A 19,818-nucleotide genomic window follows, 5' to 3' on the forward strand; every position below is an offset into this window, starting at 1 on the left:
ATGATTGGTTTTGATTTGGTTCACAAATGTGAACCTGCATTTTTAGTGATACTTGTTGGAAATGCAAAGTGATCAACTTCCTACTATGGTTTGTGCTGAAACTTATACTCTTTAAACTTGTGCAAGAGGCTCTGATTTAATCAAGAGCACCTGAAGACTCATTTTGGGGCCTGGAATTGAACCTATCATATAACATTGCAATTATCTTATTTTTAGGATTATTTAGTCACTTGTGGGCAACATTAATCATGTGATGCATGATGGATTTAACCTAATAAGATGCCATGAAATTAGAAGACAAATTAACTAGAGCAATGGAATGACAAAATAAAGCTAATTTACCATAAATTCAGAAATTTCAGACTTATGACATGTCGAAATTCAAGCCTATGAAAATCCCACAATGCGAATCTCATAATTACTAATTAACCAAGACCTATGGTGGATAGAACCCCCATCCTAGCATAGGGTTAATTCTGGATTCAATGGAAATCATGTGTCTTGTACGATTTTTGATATGTTAGGGCGATTTAAAGGCTAGGGAATGTAGGAAATAGGTTTGGGGTATCTAGGCTGAGGAATTAAGGTTGGAATATTAGGGTTGAAGTTTTGAGAGGTTTTGGGTTGGGATTTCAGATTTTGGGTTAAGGGTTTTAGGACTTAGGGTTTCAAGAATTGGGAATATGGGTTTCAAGTTGTGAGAATTAGAGATTTATGATTTGGACAAGGGATTTTCAGATTTTGGGGATTTGGGTTTGGAAAAATTGGGAGTTTTGGAAATTAGGGTTTGCGGATTAGGGTTTGGGATTCTAGAATCTAAGTTAGGGTTTTATTGGATGTGGGTTCTAGGGAGACAAAATAAAGATCAAAGAAGAGAGATCGGGAAAAGTAGAGAAAGAGAAAAGAGGAGAAGAAGGAAGATAATACTTTGTTGAGAAGAGAGAAAAATAGAAAAAGATAACTAGGGAATTGCTCCCCGTGGTTTCATACCACCAATCCAATCACATGATGATTTTGTTTTTTATTTTTTTTAGCTCAATCTCAAAGCAAAGGGAGAAAAATCTCTTTCATTTATAACATGCATAATCACCCTTTATAGTATCAGAAAAGACCTTTTACAAAAAGGTGCTCTCAGATAAGATTCTCAACATAAAGACGCTTAAAGAATTAAAAGTTATTCCTAACTCCCTAATTTCAACACAAATATGAGATATTAAAAATAACAAAACATACAAACAAACTAAAAAACTAAACTATTTCATGGCCCATGGGGTCCACAATCAAGATGTCTGATGATGATGAACCAACTGTCAGAATGGTCCCCGGTCGAAATCCAACGGTCCGATGTGTTCATCAAGCTCCTATATGCAAGGCCCACGTGCATCTTCCTAGTGTGGGGTCCTCAAAGATGCACGAACATGCACGTGGGGTCTTCAATGTGGCTAGGAATGTGAATTGGGCCAAGTGGGCCCCATATAATGGTCGTCTAGCCATAAGGAGATTGGCTCAACCCTCCTCTGGTATGGTGTTTAAATGCCCTTATCATCATGTCAATAAAATTTTACTCCCAAAGGTTACAGCTAATTGTGGTGCTCATAGTTGATTTAGACCCCACAAATCTTAAATTGACAAGAAATAAGACATCGTCATCTTGCTCAGATTTCAATTACAAAGCCATAATAGTAAGTTTTGGACGATGCATCTTTCATTTGGTGGCCTAAGTTTGCTACTTTTCCAACCCTCTGTTGAAAACATTGGATTAACACTTCAATGTAACGTAAAGCACTCCAAAGTAACATGTATCACATCCTTGGAGTGCTTAGATGATAGTCTTGGAAAGTCTGAAAATTTAACAAATCATCTGTAACTTAGTCTTAGAGAGTTGAAAGGTAATGCCACCATTATAAACAAAAGCTTATACTTTGTCCATGCAGTAAGATAGGTTTTGAGCAAATTTGATTTCTCTTGCATGTTCTTCACAATACTTAATACACTCATCTTTATATAGTAATTATATCGATGTTGATAGTAGACTAAGTCGCTATAGTGCTATCCGACAAGTAGGTGTGATGTAGGATAATGGAAACTACCCTAGGATACAAGATGAGAGATCAAATTACATATTAATTTCAGCAATGAACATGTAAAATCAAACATAGCCATATAATAAATTCGGAAACTCATATTTATAACACGAAGGTCCTAGGTTATCACATACATGGTGCACAGAAATATAAACTAATTCAATAGTGGCCCACTTGGAAGTAGGGACATCCAATCTAGCGTGGGTAGTGCAACAACCACGTGGATAGACAATGATGCAAGCAAAATTCTGGTTTGGAGAAAGTTTCACAAATTAATAATAATAATAATAATAATCAGATTTTCATTAGGGTTTTGGATTCATGGATGGAGATTTGAGGAATTAGGTTTCTAGGGATTTAAAAGATCTAGGGATTAAGTTTGTAGGGAAATCAAAGAGGGAAAATGCCAAACGAGGGCCCACACGTGGCTGCCCATATGGACGCACGTGCATGCGTGCGTGTGCACGTGCGGGTCTACTTGTGGATAGGTAAAAGGGGAGAGAGAGAGAGAGAGAGAGAGAGAGAGAGAGAGAGAGAGAGAGAGAGAGGTGGATTGGGTAGGGTTTTGATGGGTTCAGAAGGTTGTAAGGGGAGGGGAAGGAGAAAGACAAGAAAAGAAGAAGAATACCTTGTTGGAGAAGAGAAAGAGGAAGAATGCATCTTGGGAAATTCACCACCAAACAACCCTTTACCCTTTTCCACAATTCAATTGTACGGGAGGGTTTCTCACAAACCCTAAAAAACAAGTAGGAAATTTCCTTCATACAAGAGAGCTTCTCTCCTCTTTTTATTTTTTTATTTTTTATTTTATTTATTTGTTTTTCTTCCCAATATCTCTACTAAGGTTGGACATCCACCCACCCATGCTTTTGTAATAAAAATTTGAAATAATTACAACTATGCTACGCACTTGAGTAAAATGGTCCATCATCCAAAATAAGGAAACTAAAACACTTATTATCAATCTCAACCATCAAATAAATCTTTTAAAAAAAACATAAAGGAAGCAAGATCAGAGTCCAAGGAGCCCCAAATCTTGTGGCCCAATGACTTGATCGACACAAAATAAAATTCTATGACTAAAATGTTCTCCTACGTAGCCCAAATGCATCATCCCAAAGTGGGGTATTCCTGATGCACATTCAATGCATGTGGGGTTCTCAAAATGGCCCGAGGAGCCCTATCTAGAACTCATCTCCCATCCACAAAGAAAGTTGCGCTGATGTGGGTAGTCGCCTCTGTCTCTGGTAGAGGTGTACACGAGTCGAACCGAGTCGAGCTTGGCAAAACTCAACTCGGTTCGGCCACTAGCTAACCCTAGCTCGAACTCGGCTCGGCTCGGTTCGGTCAGCAGCTCGGGCCAGTTCGAGCTGAGTTTGAGCCAAGATCGAGCCGAGTTCGCCTGTGCAACATTTTCACAAACACATTGACCGCACCTTCAAATTCTCATTGTATGTTGTTTCTACAGGTATTTCATCAAACACCTTGTAGGCAACATCAAAATCAAGAAAAAAGGGTATTTGTTTTATATACATACCTTCCTTGCCACCAGCCGACACTTCATTAAGTCATTTCATCAAACACTTGGTGAGCAACATCAATATCAAAGTAACTGAGTCACCAAACTGGTTCGATCTGAGTTTGATTCGAGTTGGGGTTCAATCCAAGTCGTGTTGAGCTCGGGCAAGCTCGAACTCGGTTCGAAAATTTTTCAAGCTAAAAAAATCAGCTCGAACTCAGTTTCGAACCGAGTCGAATTAAGCGAGCTAACCGAGCTAACTCGGTTTGTGTATAGCCCTAGTCTCTGGTACACCCAAGTAGGTCCTCTGATGTCCCCATTAAGGTGTCAAACTAATCAAAGCTTTGACCATTGGATTTCGATTTGTGCAAACATTAATTGATTAAATTCAAAAAATATGTTGGTTATTGGACCACATGCCTAACTTTATGAGGTTCATTGGCGAGCCTAAGGGTGTGTTTTGGTTGGGCGTAAACTATGGGAAGTAAAGGGAAAGTAGAAGTGTGGCATGCAGATTGTAAACTGACATTAGTGCTACAGGAAGGAATTGCACTTGTTTGTTTTCCTATTGAAAAAGTCTAGTAAATATTCTTTCCTTTGCATTTTTCAGTTTTTGGGTTGCACTTCTCAAAGGAAAACCTATTTTTCTTCCAATTTTCCATAAAATGTCACATCAAAGGGAAACCTCTTTTCCTACCACTTTACTTTTTGCAAAAAAAAAATGTTTTACTCCCTTGCTAAGGAAAGGGTGTAGATTTCCTTCTCTTTTTATGTAATCCAAATAGAGGAAATGTCACATCAAAGGTTTATTTCCCCTAGTTTTCCTTCGTTTACCCTCGAGCTAAATAGGACCTAAAGCAACATATGTGGAAGTTCACTTCCAGATGAAACAGAGGCTGGAGTCGTAAAGTAAAGGTAAAATCTTTATTGTTTTGGCCACCATGGAGGAGCAGATAGCTTGCAGAAAGCTGTGTTAGCAACGAACATTATCCAAGAATTATGCTAGGTCGACTTTGAAGCCATGGCTTGTTTTCACATTCAGGCAACTACTGCAGTGATTAGAACCCCTTCCAGATTAAGACACGTTGGTATGACCACTTAGAGATGGTGCAGAGAAGGCAAATCAATTACTGAACTAAAGACTTAAGATGCTGACTTCTAATAACCGGACAAAGTTTTGATGGTGATCGACTCAGGAGATGTTGTAGGCCCCAATGTAAGCACGTAGTCAGGCTGGCTGTGTATCATTTTAAGGCACTTGAGCCAAACCAAGTATGTAGGATATTGAGGCTTCCATAGAATATGCAACTTTTGTCACTCGTGTTCATTACACCATAACCTTGTTCAACTATTTGTGGTCACCTTTAGGAATCCTATTTCCCTAAACATTGAATTCAAACAGGACCTCATGATCCCCATCCTTTTTACCGATCTTGGCACCACAAGCGCATCATTACCTGGCTAACTCTTCCTACATAACCTTTAAAATCAGTGCCTGTTTGGATAGTGGGAAAAGAAAATTGTTATGATTATTGAATGATGATTTCCCAAGGTTTCCATGAGCATTATTAAACATGGATTCTATTTTTGGGGGTCTTGTTTGGATAGAGCGAGTGGAAATCTCGTAAAGCTCTCACAATGGTCACATTGTATCCTATGCATGATAATTTGACTATGGCAGGTTGTCCTGTATCCGTTATGATACGGCCGTATCGGCCGATACGTATCGGTAACAGCAGTGGCCGTTATGCGATACGGGGCTGTAACGGGGCACTCCCGATTCTGTAGTCATAACGGCCCTGTAACGGTCAGGGCGTAACGATAAAAAAAATGGCCTTTTTTTTTTTTTTTTTGCTTTTTAAGGTCTGTTTTTTTCACTTTTTTTGAAACTTTTTTCTTCCAAACTCTTCCTAAATCATTCTATTGCTATTTTCGATAACTCTTAGCTTGGTATTATAAATAAAAACAACTTATATTAAGGATTTTCTTGATTCGAAGCTCCGTGAGCCATTTTCCAGAAATTCCTCAAAAATAGGTATTTATATTTTTTATTCAATGTTTTGCTATTTGAATGGTAGAATATGATGTGTTAATCATAGTAGAAGATATTAATGTCCATTTTACAGATTGTTGTTGTCATTTTATATTTTTTTTATAATTTTTTTTCTATTTACGCACTATTTTCAGCCCTTTTTTTAAAATTCGAAAAATCATTTTTTATTGAATGTTTTGTTGTTTTAATGGTAGAATATGATGTGTTAATCATAGTAGAACATGTTAATGTCCATTTTACAGATTGTTGTTGTCAATTTATAATTTTTTTAAATTCAAAAAATCATTTTTTATTGAATGTTTTGTTGTTTTAATGGTAGAATATGATGTGTTAATCATAGTAGAAGATATTAATGTGTTTTTTTACAGATTGTTGTTGTCATTTTATATTTTTTTTAAATTTTTTTCTATTTACGCACTATTTTCGACCTTTTTTTTTTTTTTTTTAAAATTCAAATATATTACACATGTAAGATATTTTCATATTATATTCATTCTAATATATCTATCATTGATAGTAAATAGTTAGAAAATTAAATATATGAGTTTTGCATTCAAATCCAAGTTGTCTGGTTCATAAATTCATCAGACAATCCAATACAACTTCTCACCAAAGAGTGGACCGTTACACCACCATAAACATGTTCCAATTTATAAATGAATGCATATTTGGAATGCTTAGAATATTCCAGATTTAATCTATATTTTTTCATATTTTTTTGGCAAAAAAATAAATAAATTGCACCGTTACAGGCCGTTACGCTCCCATATCGCCGTTACACCCCCGTATCCATATTGGTATCGGAGGACACCGTTACGCCAACCGATACCGATACGGGATACCTTGGAATATGGTGTATTGGTAATGAGGCCTTTTGAAATTTAATATCTCCTTTCCTATTCAAATTCCAAACATAGTGAAACATTCCATCATGGGAAAAGTCATTCTTCTTCTTTTCTTTTTCTTTTTTTCTTTTTTCCTTTTCTCACTATCCAAACAAGACCTGATGTTGCTAGTTAAAGCATTAGTGTCAACAAAGTGAGCTTCTAGAAGGGGTAAAAAAGAAGGAAGTCATACTGTTTTAGGGAGGCAAAATGAAGCCTTTGTTGCTGTAGCTGATAAGTGATTATTTGTACCATTTACTACAATAGAAATATCGTAATTATTGTTTGATGGCATCCATGTAGTTATATTGCTTTTACAGATCTCGAAAATCCTTTGAAGTATTATTGAATCTGCCCCGTTAAAGCAATACTATTGGCTTCATACTCTAGCATGGTATTAGTGCAGGATCCTATCTTCTCTCCTCCCCTATGTTCTCTTCATGTCTCCTGCCCTCTCCCTCTCTTCCTCAAATTAAAGCCATGAGACAGGTAGCTGGCAATCAAAATTGAAACTGGCTGAATTCAAAGAGTTAGAAGTGGCCACCTCGTCTCTGATTCGTCTTGACTTTAGTATGCCTCATTGACACTGCTTCAGCCAGCATCCGTCCGTAGCCAGCCACATCTTCGCCTCACGATCTCATATCCCCTTATCTAGTCACCACCACCTCTCTCACTGCTCCACAGCCTCTCTTTCAGTTGCCTCACCGCCCTTGATGTTAGTAACCACTGCCTACCCCACCCCCCTGGCTTCTCGAACATCGCCTCATCCCTCACTGCCTAGCTGCACCTCTTCTGGTCTTCAGAAAAAGATGAGCATGAAAAAGATCGATGTGAGGAAGGTTGCTGTTACATCCTCGGATCCTCCAACACTGCATATCTTGTTTCCGGGCGCTTAAGTAGCTCGAATTGCATAGAAAAATAGACTCAGTTGCATTATTGACTGTAAAATTCCTTCGAAGGGCTTTTTTTTTTTGCTAATTCTCTGAATCAAACTACATAAAAATTCCAAAACTGAGTTATAGAAAAGTATATATATTCCAAAACTGAGTTATAGAAAAGTATATATTTTCCAAAACTGAGTTATAGAAAAGTATGTATATGATCAAGCTGTGATAAAACTAAAACCTTTATGATGTCATTTCTTCTTTTCTCACAAACTTAAAAAGTCAGGAATTTGTCGAACTCTAGTGGTGTGTCATTATCCAGCCACCATCGTTTCTATTCAGCATCAAACAACCAATATCTAATGGTTGCATTGAATGCAAGTGCATGGTCAAAGCAGGATTCTGGTTCCAAGATATTTGCAGCATGAAATGGGCTGCAGAACCAGACATCTGAAAATTATTTGTGATTTTCCAAAACTTGAGATCCAATCTTCCAATATTTATTGCTATGGCTTCATTGGTGTAGTTGACATTGGAATTTAACTTTATTTAGGTTGCATGTGATGTGCCCCTTTGGGCCATGATTGGAGGACAAGACGTGGACCGTCTTCCATCAGCTTCCACCTGCTACAACACACTCAAGGTATTCAGATTGAAAATCCTTACTGTCTTCTATTCCAATTTATTTGGGTAATCCTCCCTGCATCATTTGACTTGGTCAAATTGTACATTCTGTTTGCTGTCTTCGTTTTGTTTGGTCCGGACAGCTTCCCACTTACAAACGCCCAAGCACTTTGAGGAACAAGCTCCTCTATGCAATTAGTTCCAATGCGGGATTTGAACTTTCTTAGGTATCTAGGGGCGTGCTCAGTTGTCTTGAGAACACGTGCAGTCCTCTAGTTATTTCGCAAACTAGCAGAAAAATGTGGAAAAGTAATAGCCTGCCAAGATGGTTTCCACCTTCGGTGCCACCCCAGATGCTCCACCTGCTATACCGCGTGATGAGCTACTACCTTGTTTTCATCTTTCTCATCCTTCCAAATGAAGGACAAATAATAATGCAAGTGCATGGTAGTATTTTCCATCAGAATGTATGTGACATGTGACAAGCAACAGTACTCTTTGTTGATAACAACTTGTGTTGTTCAATAATAATTATTCTTGTGTTACTGTTCTGTTTCTCTCCCAAAATAAGGCATTTGGTAAAACAAAAACCAACCCAGACAGTTGTTCTGGTGAAACATGAATCCTCAAAATGCAGTCCTTTCGTGGATGACGTGAAATTGGGGGGAAAAAAGTTCCCTTTATGCAGAGTCCTCGATAAATCAATAGATTGTTCTATATACTAAACCACATCAATAGGTGTTTTCTGATTCCTTTTTCCACAAAATAAGGTGTTTGGTTGACAAAAATCAACCAAGACATACTGCTATGAGGAAACATGTATCCTCAAAATGCAGTCTGTTCATGGATTAGATGGCTTATTGACTTGGTGGAATGGATTCTTGGAAGAATGTGTTTAATGTGTTTAATTGTCCACCCAACAGAATGCTGTAACTACGTAATTGTGACCAATCCCAATGATGACCCATTTTAGTGGGACGGCTCAGATGAATGAGTACATTCCCCAGTTGTGTTAATGATAAAAACCCATTAACATGCATGGTTAACATTAAGAAAATCCAACTAGGTGGATTTATCTTCTTTCTTCTTCTTCTTTTTTTTACCCAAGTCTTTGCAATGTAGACTCTTCTCCTTTCTTGGGCTTTCAGTTTTCTCATTTGGGTTGTTGTGCATCTAGGGTCCGGATTTGTTGATTGAGCATTATTGCCATGGTGGCACATCTATTGCAGATCATGTTGCAAAAATGATCACTATGATTAGAGAATTAGCCATAGTTAGAAAATTGGTAGATGATGGCTTCCAAATAATCTATCTTTTAAGAAGTCTTCCCCGTTTCCTGATAGATTGCCCCTCAAAACTCTCAGCTAATAAAAGCACTTAACCTTAAAATACACTAATCCAATTATTAGGCTTCTCCAACTACCATGATTTTCAGGCAACGGCCATCCAAGCTGGCAGTCCTTGGTTGATTGAATCATTCCGCCTTTTTATCTTCCATACAACAGGAGACGTACAAATAAAAAAGAACAAAATTGAGATACCCGCGACTTGAAAACAAGAAAAAGAAAAAAGAACTGAATCAATTTGCGGAGTGAAAGACAATGCAAACCCTTATTTATTCAAGCTCATGATCAAGTAAATAGATTCCACACATGGAAATCCTCAAGGCGACTGCCCCACCTTACAATACTAACAAACCATAACTGCCCAAAAACTATATATATTAGGTGTAAGAATAGTAATACTTATGATGGTAGAAGAGAGATAAAGATAGATAATCAGCCAATGCTTTTTGTGTCCAAACGTGATTAGGATGGATGAGTGTGGGATTGCCTAAGAAATGAGACCGATGCCCTGTTCCAAGAGGCTATCAGCCAACACCTTGTTTGTTGCCTCAGTTGGATGGAAGCTGTCCCAAAACACATACTCAGTCGCATTCCTGCATGTCCCCGGTGACCTTGAATTGCACAACAGCGAAGTCTCTATTGTCCCTGTTCCGCAGCACCCCTTCCTAGACTCGAAGAAGCCTGAAAAATTCATCTCATGAATTACAAAGATGTAGTAATGAGTGCTTTTTTTTTTTTTTTTGGTGCTACATGTTTGTAACTGGTTCTGTAACTCAGTGACTCTGCTGTCTGTATAAAACTTGCTCTTGGGTGTGGCTCAATTGCCAATGGACATGAATCATCAGGTTGGCTTACTGACTCGGTCGGCTCAATATGACTTGGGTTTGAGTTGCTTGCCTTGTTGATATAATTATTAAATATTTATTACTACTTGAAATAGTTTTAATCTAATTATTAGATATTAATAGCGAGAATCTGAGTTACTGTTTTTCAACTAACGGAAATCTTTTAATTAGCATCGAGTTGAGTCAGACCGAGTTAAGGCTGACCTGACTCGACCCAGTTTTGAAATAGACCTAACCCAAACTTGACCCGAGTCAGTACTGAGTTCAGCATGCCTGACCCGATCCGAGTCTGGGTCTTGCCTGGACTAACCCGGACCGAGTCCGATCCAGTCAGTTACGGAGTCGGGTCGATTTAGCATCGAGTCAGATCGGGTGCGGCGGGTATCCACAAGCTGAAATCACAACTCCGAACCTAGGTGCACCTGCTAGAATTGCAGCCTCTCCATCAGCTACGTGGCATCTCAGATCTGAAAGATCAAATCTTTTTTTTTTTTCCTTAATGTACAGTTGGGTTTCGGATCGAGTTGGATTTCAGGTGGAGTCAAGTTACTGGGTGACCTGAACTCGACTCGGTTTGAGTTTGGATTGGATGAAGTCTACTTTGATGGACCGAGTCAGGTCTGAATGAGTTGGTCGAGTCGTCCCGTGCCTCGCTCTACTTTTAATACGCTGGACCCAATGGGCTTATTAGCTGAGTGCAAGCCCAAAGGCCCCAAACCAACTTAGCCCTAGCTTCTTGGTGGACCACCATCCATGTGGGCTAAGGATCACAAGGACAGGTGCTGTTGGATTTTCCATTTGTATAGCCATGGCCCACATTTCAGTTATGTAGACCGTTGAGCTGATGGCCTCCATCATGGATGGATCATTCTGATTTATGATCAAGGAGATATTGGGGCCACACCATCAGATTGACTGTTTTGATCAGTAAACGATTATAGATAGCCTTCCATTAGTATGTATAATGAGGTCGATGTTAGGATTCTAATTGTTAATCTTGGCCCTTGGATGCCCTCTTCGGATAAAGAAATGGCATTTATGCTGGCCGTCCCAGTCACGGAAATCGAAAATGAGTAATCACGAGTGTGATTCCTGCCACATGTACTACGCGTGTGCCGGATTCCTCCGTTCACCAAGTGGGACCCACCGAAAGAAAATCAGGGACCGTTTGGTAGAATTGCTTCAGTACACACGCACGAGTCAGATGTGACACCACATCCATCCTTCAAGTGCTCTTCATGCGCCAAGTTGTGAAGCATGTGTGCTGCATCAGCACGTGAGACACGTGTCACATTCAGTCCTGTTGTACGGTTGGCCATCAACGCATCGAAAAAATGGATGGACAGAAAATAGGCATTGGTGGGACTACTCCTGCAAGCAACGCAGACGATACAGTGTGGAATGGAACCACAGAGGTCAATCGCACTAGGTGCGGCCCATCCCTAATGCACACGTACTAGGCAAAGCCTTTTGTGCAGCAGATATCTATCACACGTGCAACAATGTCCGTCTGTACCAAAGTAGATGTCCACTAGGGGAGGAGATTAAGTGAGACCCCCAACTCACCCAAGACGGTGCGGCCCTTGCCGTGGGGCCCACCTTGTGGTATATTCTGCATCCACGCCGTCCATCCGTTTTTACAGATCATTTTAGGGCATTATCCCAAAAAATGAAGTAGATCCAATTATCAGGGGACCATATCATAGAAAAGAGTGGTGATTGACCACTAATGAGGCCTCAAAAGTTTTGGATCAAGCTGATATTTATTTTTACCCTTCATCCAGACTTTTGTGATCTTATCAACAGATTGGATGGAAAATAAACACTGCAGAAACATGAAGGTACACCCTAAGAAGTTTTTTTTTATGGTAGGGCGTTCACTCTTTCCCATAGTATGGTCCACCTGATAATTGGATCTGCTTTATTTTTGGAATAATGCCCTTAAATGATCTGGAAAAACAGATGGACGATGTGGATCTAAAATACATACGTAAAGGTGGGCCCCACGGTAAGGGCCGCACCATCTTGAGTGAGCCCGGGCTCTCACTTAATCCCCTCCGGTCAGGATGACTCGACTCATCGGACTCGTTTAAACCTGACTCGACGTGAACCACGAGGGTGAGTCGATCCGAATTGGGTAAACTTCGTTCATTCTGAATTCAAACTCAATTGAGCTCAAGTCACCCAATAACTCAGACTGGACCCAAAATCTGACTCGGCATTGACTTTGTCCAAAACTCTACTCGTAAACCTAAAATAAATAGATTTGATGTTTTGTGTATGAGATGACATGCATCTGATTGAAAAGCTACAATTTAAACTGTGTACCTAAGTTTCAAATCGTGATTTTAGCGGCATAGCTCAACTCGCAGATTGAGAGGAGATACCTCGTTTCAACACTTGAGGCCTGGGTATCGATCCCTGACAGGGGTGGCTAACATGGAACCCAAAAAATTAAAAAGTAAAAAAGAGTTATGATTTCAGCTGGTGGAAGAACTCAGTGCTAACTTGACCCAACTTAGTACCTATCACCAACTCGGACTTAGTCCACATTGAGACTAGGTTCGGATCAAGTATCCTGGACTCGTACCGAATTGGGTCGAATTCAGTTCAGGTATATTTCAAAACCAAGTGGAGTCGGGTCAGCCCTAGCCCGGCCCAACCACTCTGCCCAGCTCCAGATACTAGTGCGCCATTCGCAGGTGGATAATATAGACGGTCCAGTTCATACCCTTATCATGATTGCATATGAATATTAGGGTCAGCGGTGGGCCAGGTTGCCGACATCAGTGGCATTAAAAGCCGGATGTCAGATGATGAGGCGCAGAATCGAAAAAGGTTATTTTATCGAAGCAACAGCAGTCAGCAGTTATTTCAAGTGCTCTCCTCCTCAGTCCTGCCCCTCCACTTTCTACGTCCATGACACGTGTGCCTCACGTGTCCATCTACCATACGCCCATCAAGAGGGCCCCACCCGGATGACCTGATGAGAGGCTTAGATCTCGTGAGCTCATTATAGAAAAATCGACCAAAAACGAAGTGGATCCAAAACTAAAGTGGGCCACACGAGAGGGAAAATTGGGGAAAGAAATACCTACCGTTGAAACCTTCCTGGGCTCCACCTTGATGTTTATATGGCATCCAAACCGTTTATAAGGTTATTAACACAAGGATGAAGTGAAAATACAAAAAATTTAGCCTCAAACAAAGCTTTTATGATCATAAGAACGTTTCAACGGTTCTAACTGAATCCCTACTGTTTCCTCTCGTGTGGCCCACTTGAGTCTTGGATCCACCTCGTTTTTAGTAGCTTGTCCTAAAATTATCTTGCAAAACGGATGAACAGAGTATATTTCCCAAAAACAATGGTGGTGGCCCCACCCAGTATCCTTGCGCAGGAACTTCCTGCGAAAGGCTTTCGCAGGAAATCCGCGTCCACGTCCATGACACGTGTGCCTCACGTGTCCATCTACCATACGCCCATCAAGAGGGCCCCACCCGGATGACCTGATGAGAGGCTTAGATCTCACGAGAGAGAAACCATGTTCAGGCACTCTGAAAATGTACACGCCGCATACACTTAACTCATGTTAAACCAACTAAATTGCGGAGCCTACGGTCTTAAATTCACAACCCCAGGATCAAATTGTTTGGAGAATCCTAGCCTTTGATTCATGTATATTTGTTCGTGGAAGTAAGACCGTTGAATATTTTCATTTTTAACCGTCCACTAAATGTCTATCAGTCCGATGGTTAGATAATCATATAAGAATAATGTTAGGTTGGTGAAACATCTAAACTTGGAGATTTAATTCTATAGTTCAATTTCACACAATTACATACCACGTTCGCAGTATCTGAGTAATTTTAGAGGTGACTGCGTATCATCCATCTCACTCTACCGGAGTATTTAAAGTTTCTCTTTTATTAGATACTCTGGCAGTATACGAAGCATGATACGCATGCACTCAGACATTGTAGACGTGGGATACATTAATTCAGACTACACCTACTAAATTGTAAAACCTACTTCAGCTAAGTCACAGTCCCAAAATCAGAGTGGTTAAACCATCCTAACCGCTGATTCTTGGACCCTTTTCTGTTGAAATGGGACCACTGGGTATTTTCAATCTTAACCGTCCAATAAACATTCACCGATCTGATAATCAAATTATCAAAATAATCTTAATTTTTGGCTCGTGATGCATCTAAACTGGGGCCCATAATCTTGTCTTCCACGTGTGCAATTTCTAAGTGCCTGCGTATCATTATATCACTGACAGAGCATCAATGTTTTTTTCCTTAGTTAAAGAGCTTTGCACAGCCCACACGCCTGTATGAGCACACTCGTGTACATGCCTCCACACGTGGCGAATTTTGGTCGGTCAATTAAGGGGGGTCATGATTTAAGGGAACAAAATCAACAGATGAGGCAAAGACTCCAGTTCTGTTTCTAGCAGTGGCCCATCTGATGAGTGGACCAAACCTTTTTTTTTTGCCAAAACACTAAAATGAACAGACTCACCAGATGGACGGCTCGGATAATGCATCAATAGCCACATTGGCACATTTGGCATGAATTACTTGCCATGTGCTAGGGCCAACCGATTTCATGGTACAGATCCTACACAAGTAGCATGTAGGCAGAAACATGCGCTGCACTGCAAGTCAGCATGCAGCCGGTTGTATCGTAGGCGATGAGTTTTCTAAAAACACACCCACACTCTTTTGATAGTCACACCCTCTGTTCGGACGCTAGATAATACAATGTACAGGTTGTTGTATTTTATGTATTACCAAAATTAGGAAAAAAGGGTGTTTTTTCTAAAGTGGGTTCCTATGTTTTTTTGCCCCTTCACTTTTGGAATTAAAGAAAAAACATCCAAAAGGTTGTTATTGGAACTGATATCAACACCCTTCTTTTTTATATGAGCAGTCCTCTTATTTTGTTGTTTTCATGTTTCTTTTGTCGTTTCCGACCATTAGCGGAACACGATATGGATGATCGGCTTAGATCCACTGCAAAGCTTCCTAGGTAAGCTTAACCTAGGATGCGTTGTGGGGCCCACCGTGATGTGTGACATATCCATCCATGTGTAGCCTCTCATGTTCTGCCACCAAAAATCAAGACATCCAAAGCTCAGGTGGACCACACCATGTAAAATCATGCCTAAAACCTCCTGAGAATGGCCTGACTTGGGAATATGGTTCTGATGGCATATACAAAACAAGGTGGGTCCCACAAAATCCGAAAGGTTTCTAATAGTGGGTGTCTCCATCCCAACTGTTATTTTCTGGGGTGGCCCACCTGAGCTTTAGATGGACCTTACCTTTGGGGCTCGAGTGGAACACGAGGGCACGCATGTGATGGATGGATTGGATGTCATGCACACATGGCGTACTATCTTTGTAGTGGATCCAATCTCGCATTAAAATTCTCCAACTGATGTAGGCCCCACCATGTATGATTGTATATATGGCCCACAGTGTAAAAAAAAACAACATTTCTAGCCTTCAAACAGTCAATGGCCCATCAAATCAAATGGTTACGAACATTAACTGTTCTTTGCCATGTGGGCCATCCCTACAATATCCCACCAGCTGGATGGTCTAGATTCACCATGGCCCACGTAAATAGAACTGAGATATGAAAGAAGAGAAGAAGAAAACATACCACTATCAGAAGGCTTCCTAATGAGGTCGAGGAGTGGGTTGTAGATATCGAAGACAACGAGCTTGAGTCCATTCAGACTCGACTGCAAGCTTTTAGCAGCATCGTTCATCTTCTTGTTGAATGCTATTGCATCGCCGTTCATCCTAGCCACACACTGATTGTTTCCTGTTCCGAACAGAGTGATTGATGCCGGCAAGCATCCGATGGGCGGCAGTGATGTTACTCCGATCCTTCTCGCTCCCAACGCATACAAATTCTGTTTTCATGAGATTGTTATTTCTCCGGTTATCGACTTAAAAGGGGTTGAATGAAAATGAGAGAAATTTTTTTAAAATCATTTTACAAGTTAGAGATTCCATATATATATATATATATATATATATTTTATATCATTTTATCATTTTACAAGTTAGAGAAAATGCAATGATGTCCATTCAGACTCGAGTGCAGGCATGAAATATAAATTATAAATTATTTATTAAAGATTTATACCTTATTATTTATATAATATAATTGATTAAAAGTTAAATACCTGAAAATTTTCAAATTAGATAAATTATTTCATGTTCGCTACATAATGTCAATATCATAATCATTTAATGTTTGACCATACACTGGAAATAGTAGAAATGGACCGTACACTATCATTTAATCCATTTATCTTATAAGTGTTATCGAGACGAATGAATTATCTAAATATTACTATTTTCTTTATACTGCATGAAGTTAGAGGTTCCACATATAGTTTTATAGGTGGCCCATCTAAGTCATTGACTCAGCATTCTTTTTTAATCAAAGCCAAATGGTTGGATCTACCACAAGTTGCTCCCGATGATAGAAAAAGTGACCCTAGTAGAAAAAGCTCCAAATTCAATTGATATGATTCAATGGTTAAGATCTTTTAATATTAGTGTGATCTTTGTTTCATTAGTTTGGTTCTCGGTTTGTACACCATCTACAGTGGGGCCACGTTAGACCCAAACAGGTTTGGATGTGTGTGTAAGATGCATGTCTATTTATGAGAGAGCCGGAGAGTGTTGACTTGGGTCCACATGGTTGATTTCGCAGTAGATCCAGGCTGTCCATTTATGGATCCCATTCATAAATGGCCCGTGGTTCAATATCACACTTACCTAGTACATAACAGTAATCAAACACAAAATCTTTCCAGTGGTGTCCACTATCCCATAGAGTTGACTATGTGTGGGGCCCACTATGATGATTGCCACACATCTAAACCGTACATCAGATGCCCCCTGTCCAGGAGACGGGATGTCCCAAAAATCAGCCAGATCCAGAACTCATGTGGGCTACATTCCATCAAAACATTGTGAAATCATGCATAAAACCTTTAAAGCACGTGATGTGGCCACTTGGGTCCGTTCATTCACGTGGGGTCCACACAATGAACGAGTTGGATGGCATATATCCGTATTGCATGCATGCATGCATGTGGGAAGGGTAGGGAGAGACCTGGACGAAAGAGGAGAAGGATTGGATGAGGATATCGGAGAATTGGTCAGGGGTGTGGGTGTTGTAAAGGAGAGGGTTGATGTAGTAGTTTTGGACGAAATCGCTGCTCCCAGCACTCAATACGTAGATTGCACCAGAGAATATGTCCGTCGCGTTGGAGTTCCCTGCAATCCTCACAACCTTTGTCTGGTACTCCCTGTAGTACGCTAGCTGCTGCGTTAATGAGATGGCCCGCTACAAAAACAAATCCCAACCCTCAAAAAATCATATAAAGCAATACAAATTCTATACAAAAATACCCACATACATGTGTATGATATGTTTCAGTGATTTATAGCTATCCAGACCATCCAAATCTTGGGTCCCACTATGGATGGAGCATATGTCTTAAATCACATTGATCAAGCAATCCTAGCCATCCAATTAATAGATATCAAATAGATGGTTAAAATTAAAAGAACAACGGGTCAAATTCAAAGGGAAATATCAAATGGTTAATGCTAGCTTGTGAGTGCAGTTTTCGGTGGTGCTCCATCCATAGCTATTAGCTAGGTCAGGGATATGAACAGTCTGGATTTCTGGTACAACTATGCCATGTGTACGGCAGATAAATTTCAGCGTGTCAAGCATGTATGTCATCAAACCCATCCAAAAGGGTGGCCCACCATATGAAGAACACGTAATACAAGAATCAGACGGATGAGTGACTCATCACGTGGGCCACTCCATTGGAAACGGTAGAGAACCGCCAATCCGGTACAAGCTGCACGTGTGGGCGATCTCGTGAGCGGATCGATCTGACTTTTGTGGTAGGCGATCTTCAGGTTGCCGCCAACCTGTTGGACAGATCTGATGTTACATACACGTGTAGGAAATTACGCACTAATTGCACCATAAGAATGTCGTCCAACCAGTTGTTCTTCAATCCGTCTCCGAACGTGTGAAAGGATCAGGGATTGATATCTACACCCACCCTAGTTGATAACACTCCTTACATTCTACTTTTTGGCAATGCACAGGTACAAATTGGAACACTTGAAAAAAAAGTTGAAAAGTGTGAGTGTATCTATCAATACACACACGTATAGAGAGACAGAGAAAACTTTCTCCACGCACACAGAGAAAGAGAACATCCTTGCACAGAGAGAGAGAGAGAGAGAGAGAGAGAGAGAGCATTCTCTACACACACAGAACTTTCTCCACACCCACACACACATACACAGAGAGAGAGTGGAGAGAGAGCCTTCTCCATGCACACACACAGAAAAAGAGAACATCCTCTGCAGAGAGAGAGAGAGAGAGCATTCTCTACACTCAGAGAGAAAATTTTCTCTACATCCCCACACACATATAGAGAGAGAGAGAGATAGTGAAGAGAGAATTTTCTCCATGCACACACAGAAAGAAAGAGAACATCCTCTTCAGAGAGAGAGAGAGAGAGAATGGAGAGAGAACCTTCTCCATGCACACACAGTGAGATAGAGAGAGCATTCTCTAGACAGAGAACTTTCTCCACACCCACACACATACAGAGAGAGAGAGAGAGAGAGAGAGAGAGAGAGAGAGAGAGAGTTCGTGGGTGAATGCTATACATATAAGTGAGCCGTCCTATCGAAATAACCAGAAGCTGCAGAGGCGAAGTTAGCACCAATCAACAGCCTCTCTCCTGTTGCTTCCTTGCTTAGGTATGCTGCTGGATATTCACTGAACCCCAAGTTCTCAGCTGCATCACCATCATACATTCATCATACATCCATTCTCACAACCCAAAACAATAACAAAACAAACAGATCACAAAGATACATATGATTGAAAGAAATAAAAAGAAAAATAAGGTACCAGTAAAATCAGTAGCCAGCTTTCCATTGCAGAACCTCCCAGTAGCCGAATGTCCCTCAAAATCCCTTCCGTATGGTGGAAAATTCGCCTTCACAACCGTATACAGCTTGTTGTTATTCCCCACATCAGTTATAGAGTCTCCAAACACCATCAGTGCTGGTACAAGCTGTCCCTTTGCTGCTATCCCCATACAAATTAACAGAATAGCTACCAAATCACCTCTCTCAAAACCCATCTTCTCTTTTCTCAATCAAAATGAGGAAAATCTACAACTGCAACTCCCTTGTTTGTTTGGTGAGAGAGAGAAAGAGCAAGCGATGAATGAATGAAGAAGGTTGGTGACTGTGGGCATTTAAATAGAGGGCAGGGAGGAATCATTGCAATAAATATCGCCGATTTTTAATATATCACGATATTTTCAAAATATCGCTAATCTTTTTAAAATATCGACATATTTTCAAAACCTCCTAGGCTTTTAAATTTTCAGGTTTTTATCTTGAAATTATTGCTACTTTGACAAAATAAATATTCTAAATTTTAAGTTTTTTTTTCATTTTTTTCAATATTTATAATTTTTTAGATTTTTTAGTGAT

General features: G+C 40.0%; 2 protein-coding genes across 7 annotated transcripts in view; one reads left to right on the top strand and one right to left on the bottom strand.

Moving 5' to 3' along the window:
• LOC131253195 (E3 ubiquitin-protein ligase UPL7) overlaps positions 1 to 8,593 on the top strand; it is a 104,460-nt gene extending 95,867 nt beyond the window's left edge. For all 6 annotated transcript variants that reach the window (XM_058254084.1, XM_058254099.1, XM_058254094.1 and 3 more), the window contains 2 exons: positions 7,978 to 8,067; positions 8,192 to 8,593. In XM_058254084.1, the coding sequence (XP_058110067.1) occupies positions 7,978 to 8,067; positions 8,192 to 8,275 (174 nt within the window). In that variant the 3' untranslated portion in view covers positions 8,276 to 8,593. The remainder of the gene's footprint in view (positions 1 to 7,977; positions 8,068 to 8,191) is intronic.
• A 1,164-nt stretch (positions 8,594 to 9,757) lies between these two features.
• LOC131253220 (GDSL esterase/lipase At5g22810-like) lies at positions 9,758 to 19,558 on the bottom strand. The gene is made up of 5 exons (XM_058254134.1): positions 19,226 to 19,558; positions 18,979 to 19,109; positions 17,387 to 17,620; positions 15,914 to 16,169; positions 9,758 to 10,075 (listed from the first exon to the last, which is right to left on the bottom strand). Exons 1-5 carry the CDS (start codon positions 19,458 to 19,460, stop codon positions 9,882 to 9,884), a joined length of 1,050 nt encoding a protein of 349 aa, XP_058110117.1. The 5' UTR covers positions 19,461 to 19,558; the 3' UTR covers positions 9,758 to 9,881.
• Positions 19,559 to 19,818: the final 260 nt, after the last annotated feature.

The sequence above is a fragment of the Magnolia sinica genome, chromosome 1 (genome assembly GCF_029962835.1).
Source record: "Magnolia sinica isolate HGM2019 chromosome 1, MsV1, whole genome shotgun sequence".
Taxonomy (NCBI): Eukaryota; Viridiplantae; Streptophyta; class Magnoliopsida; order Magnoliales; family Magnoliaceae; genus Magnolia; species Magnolia sinica.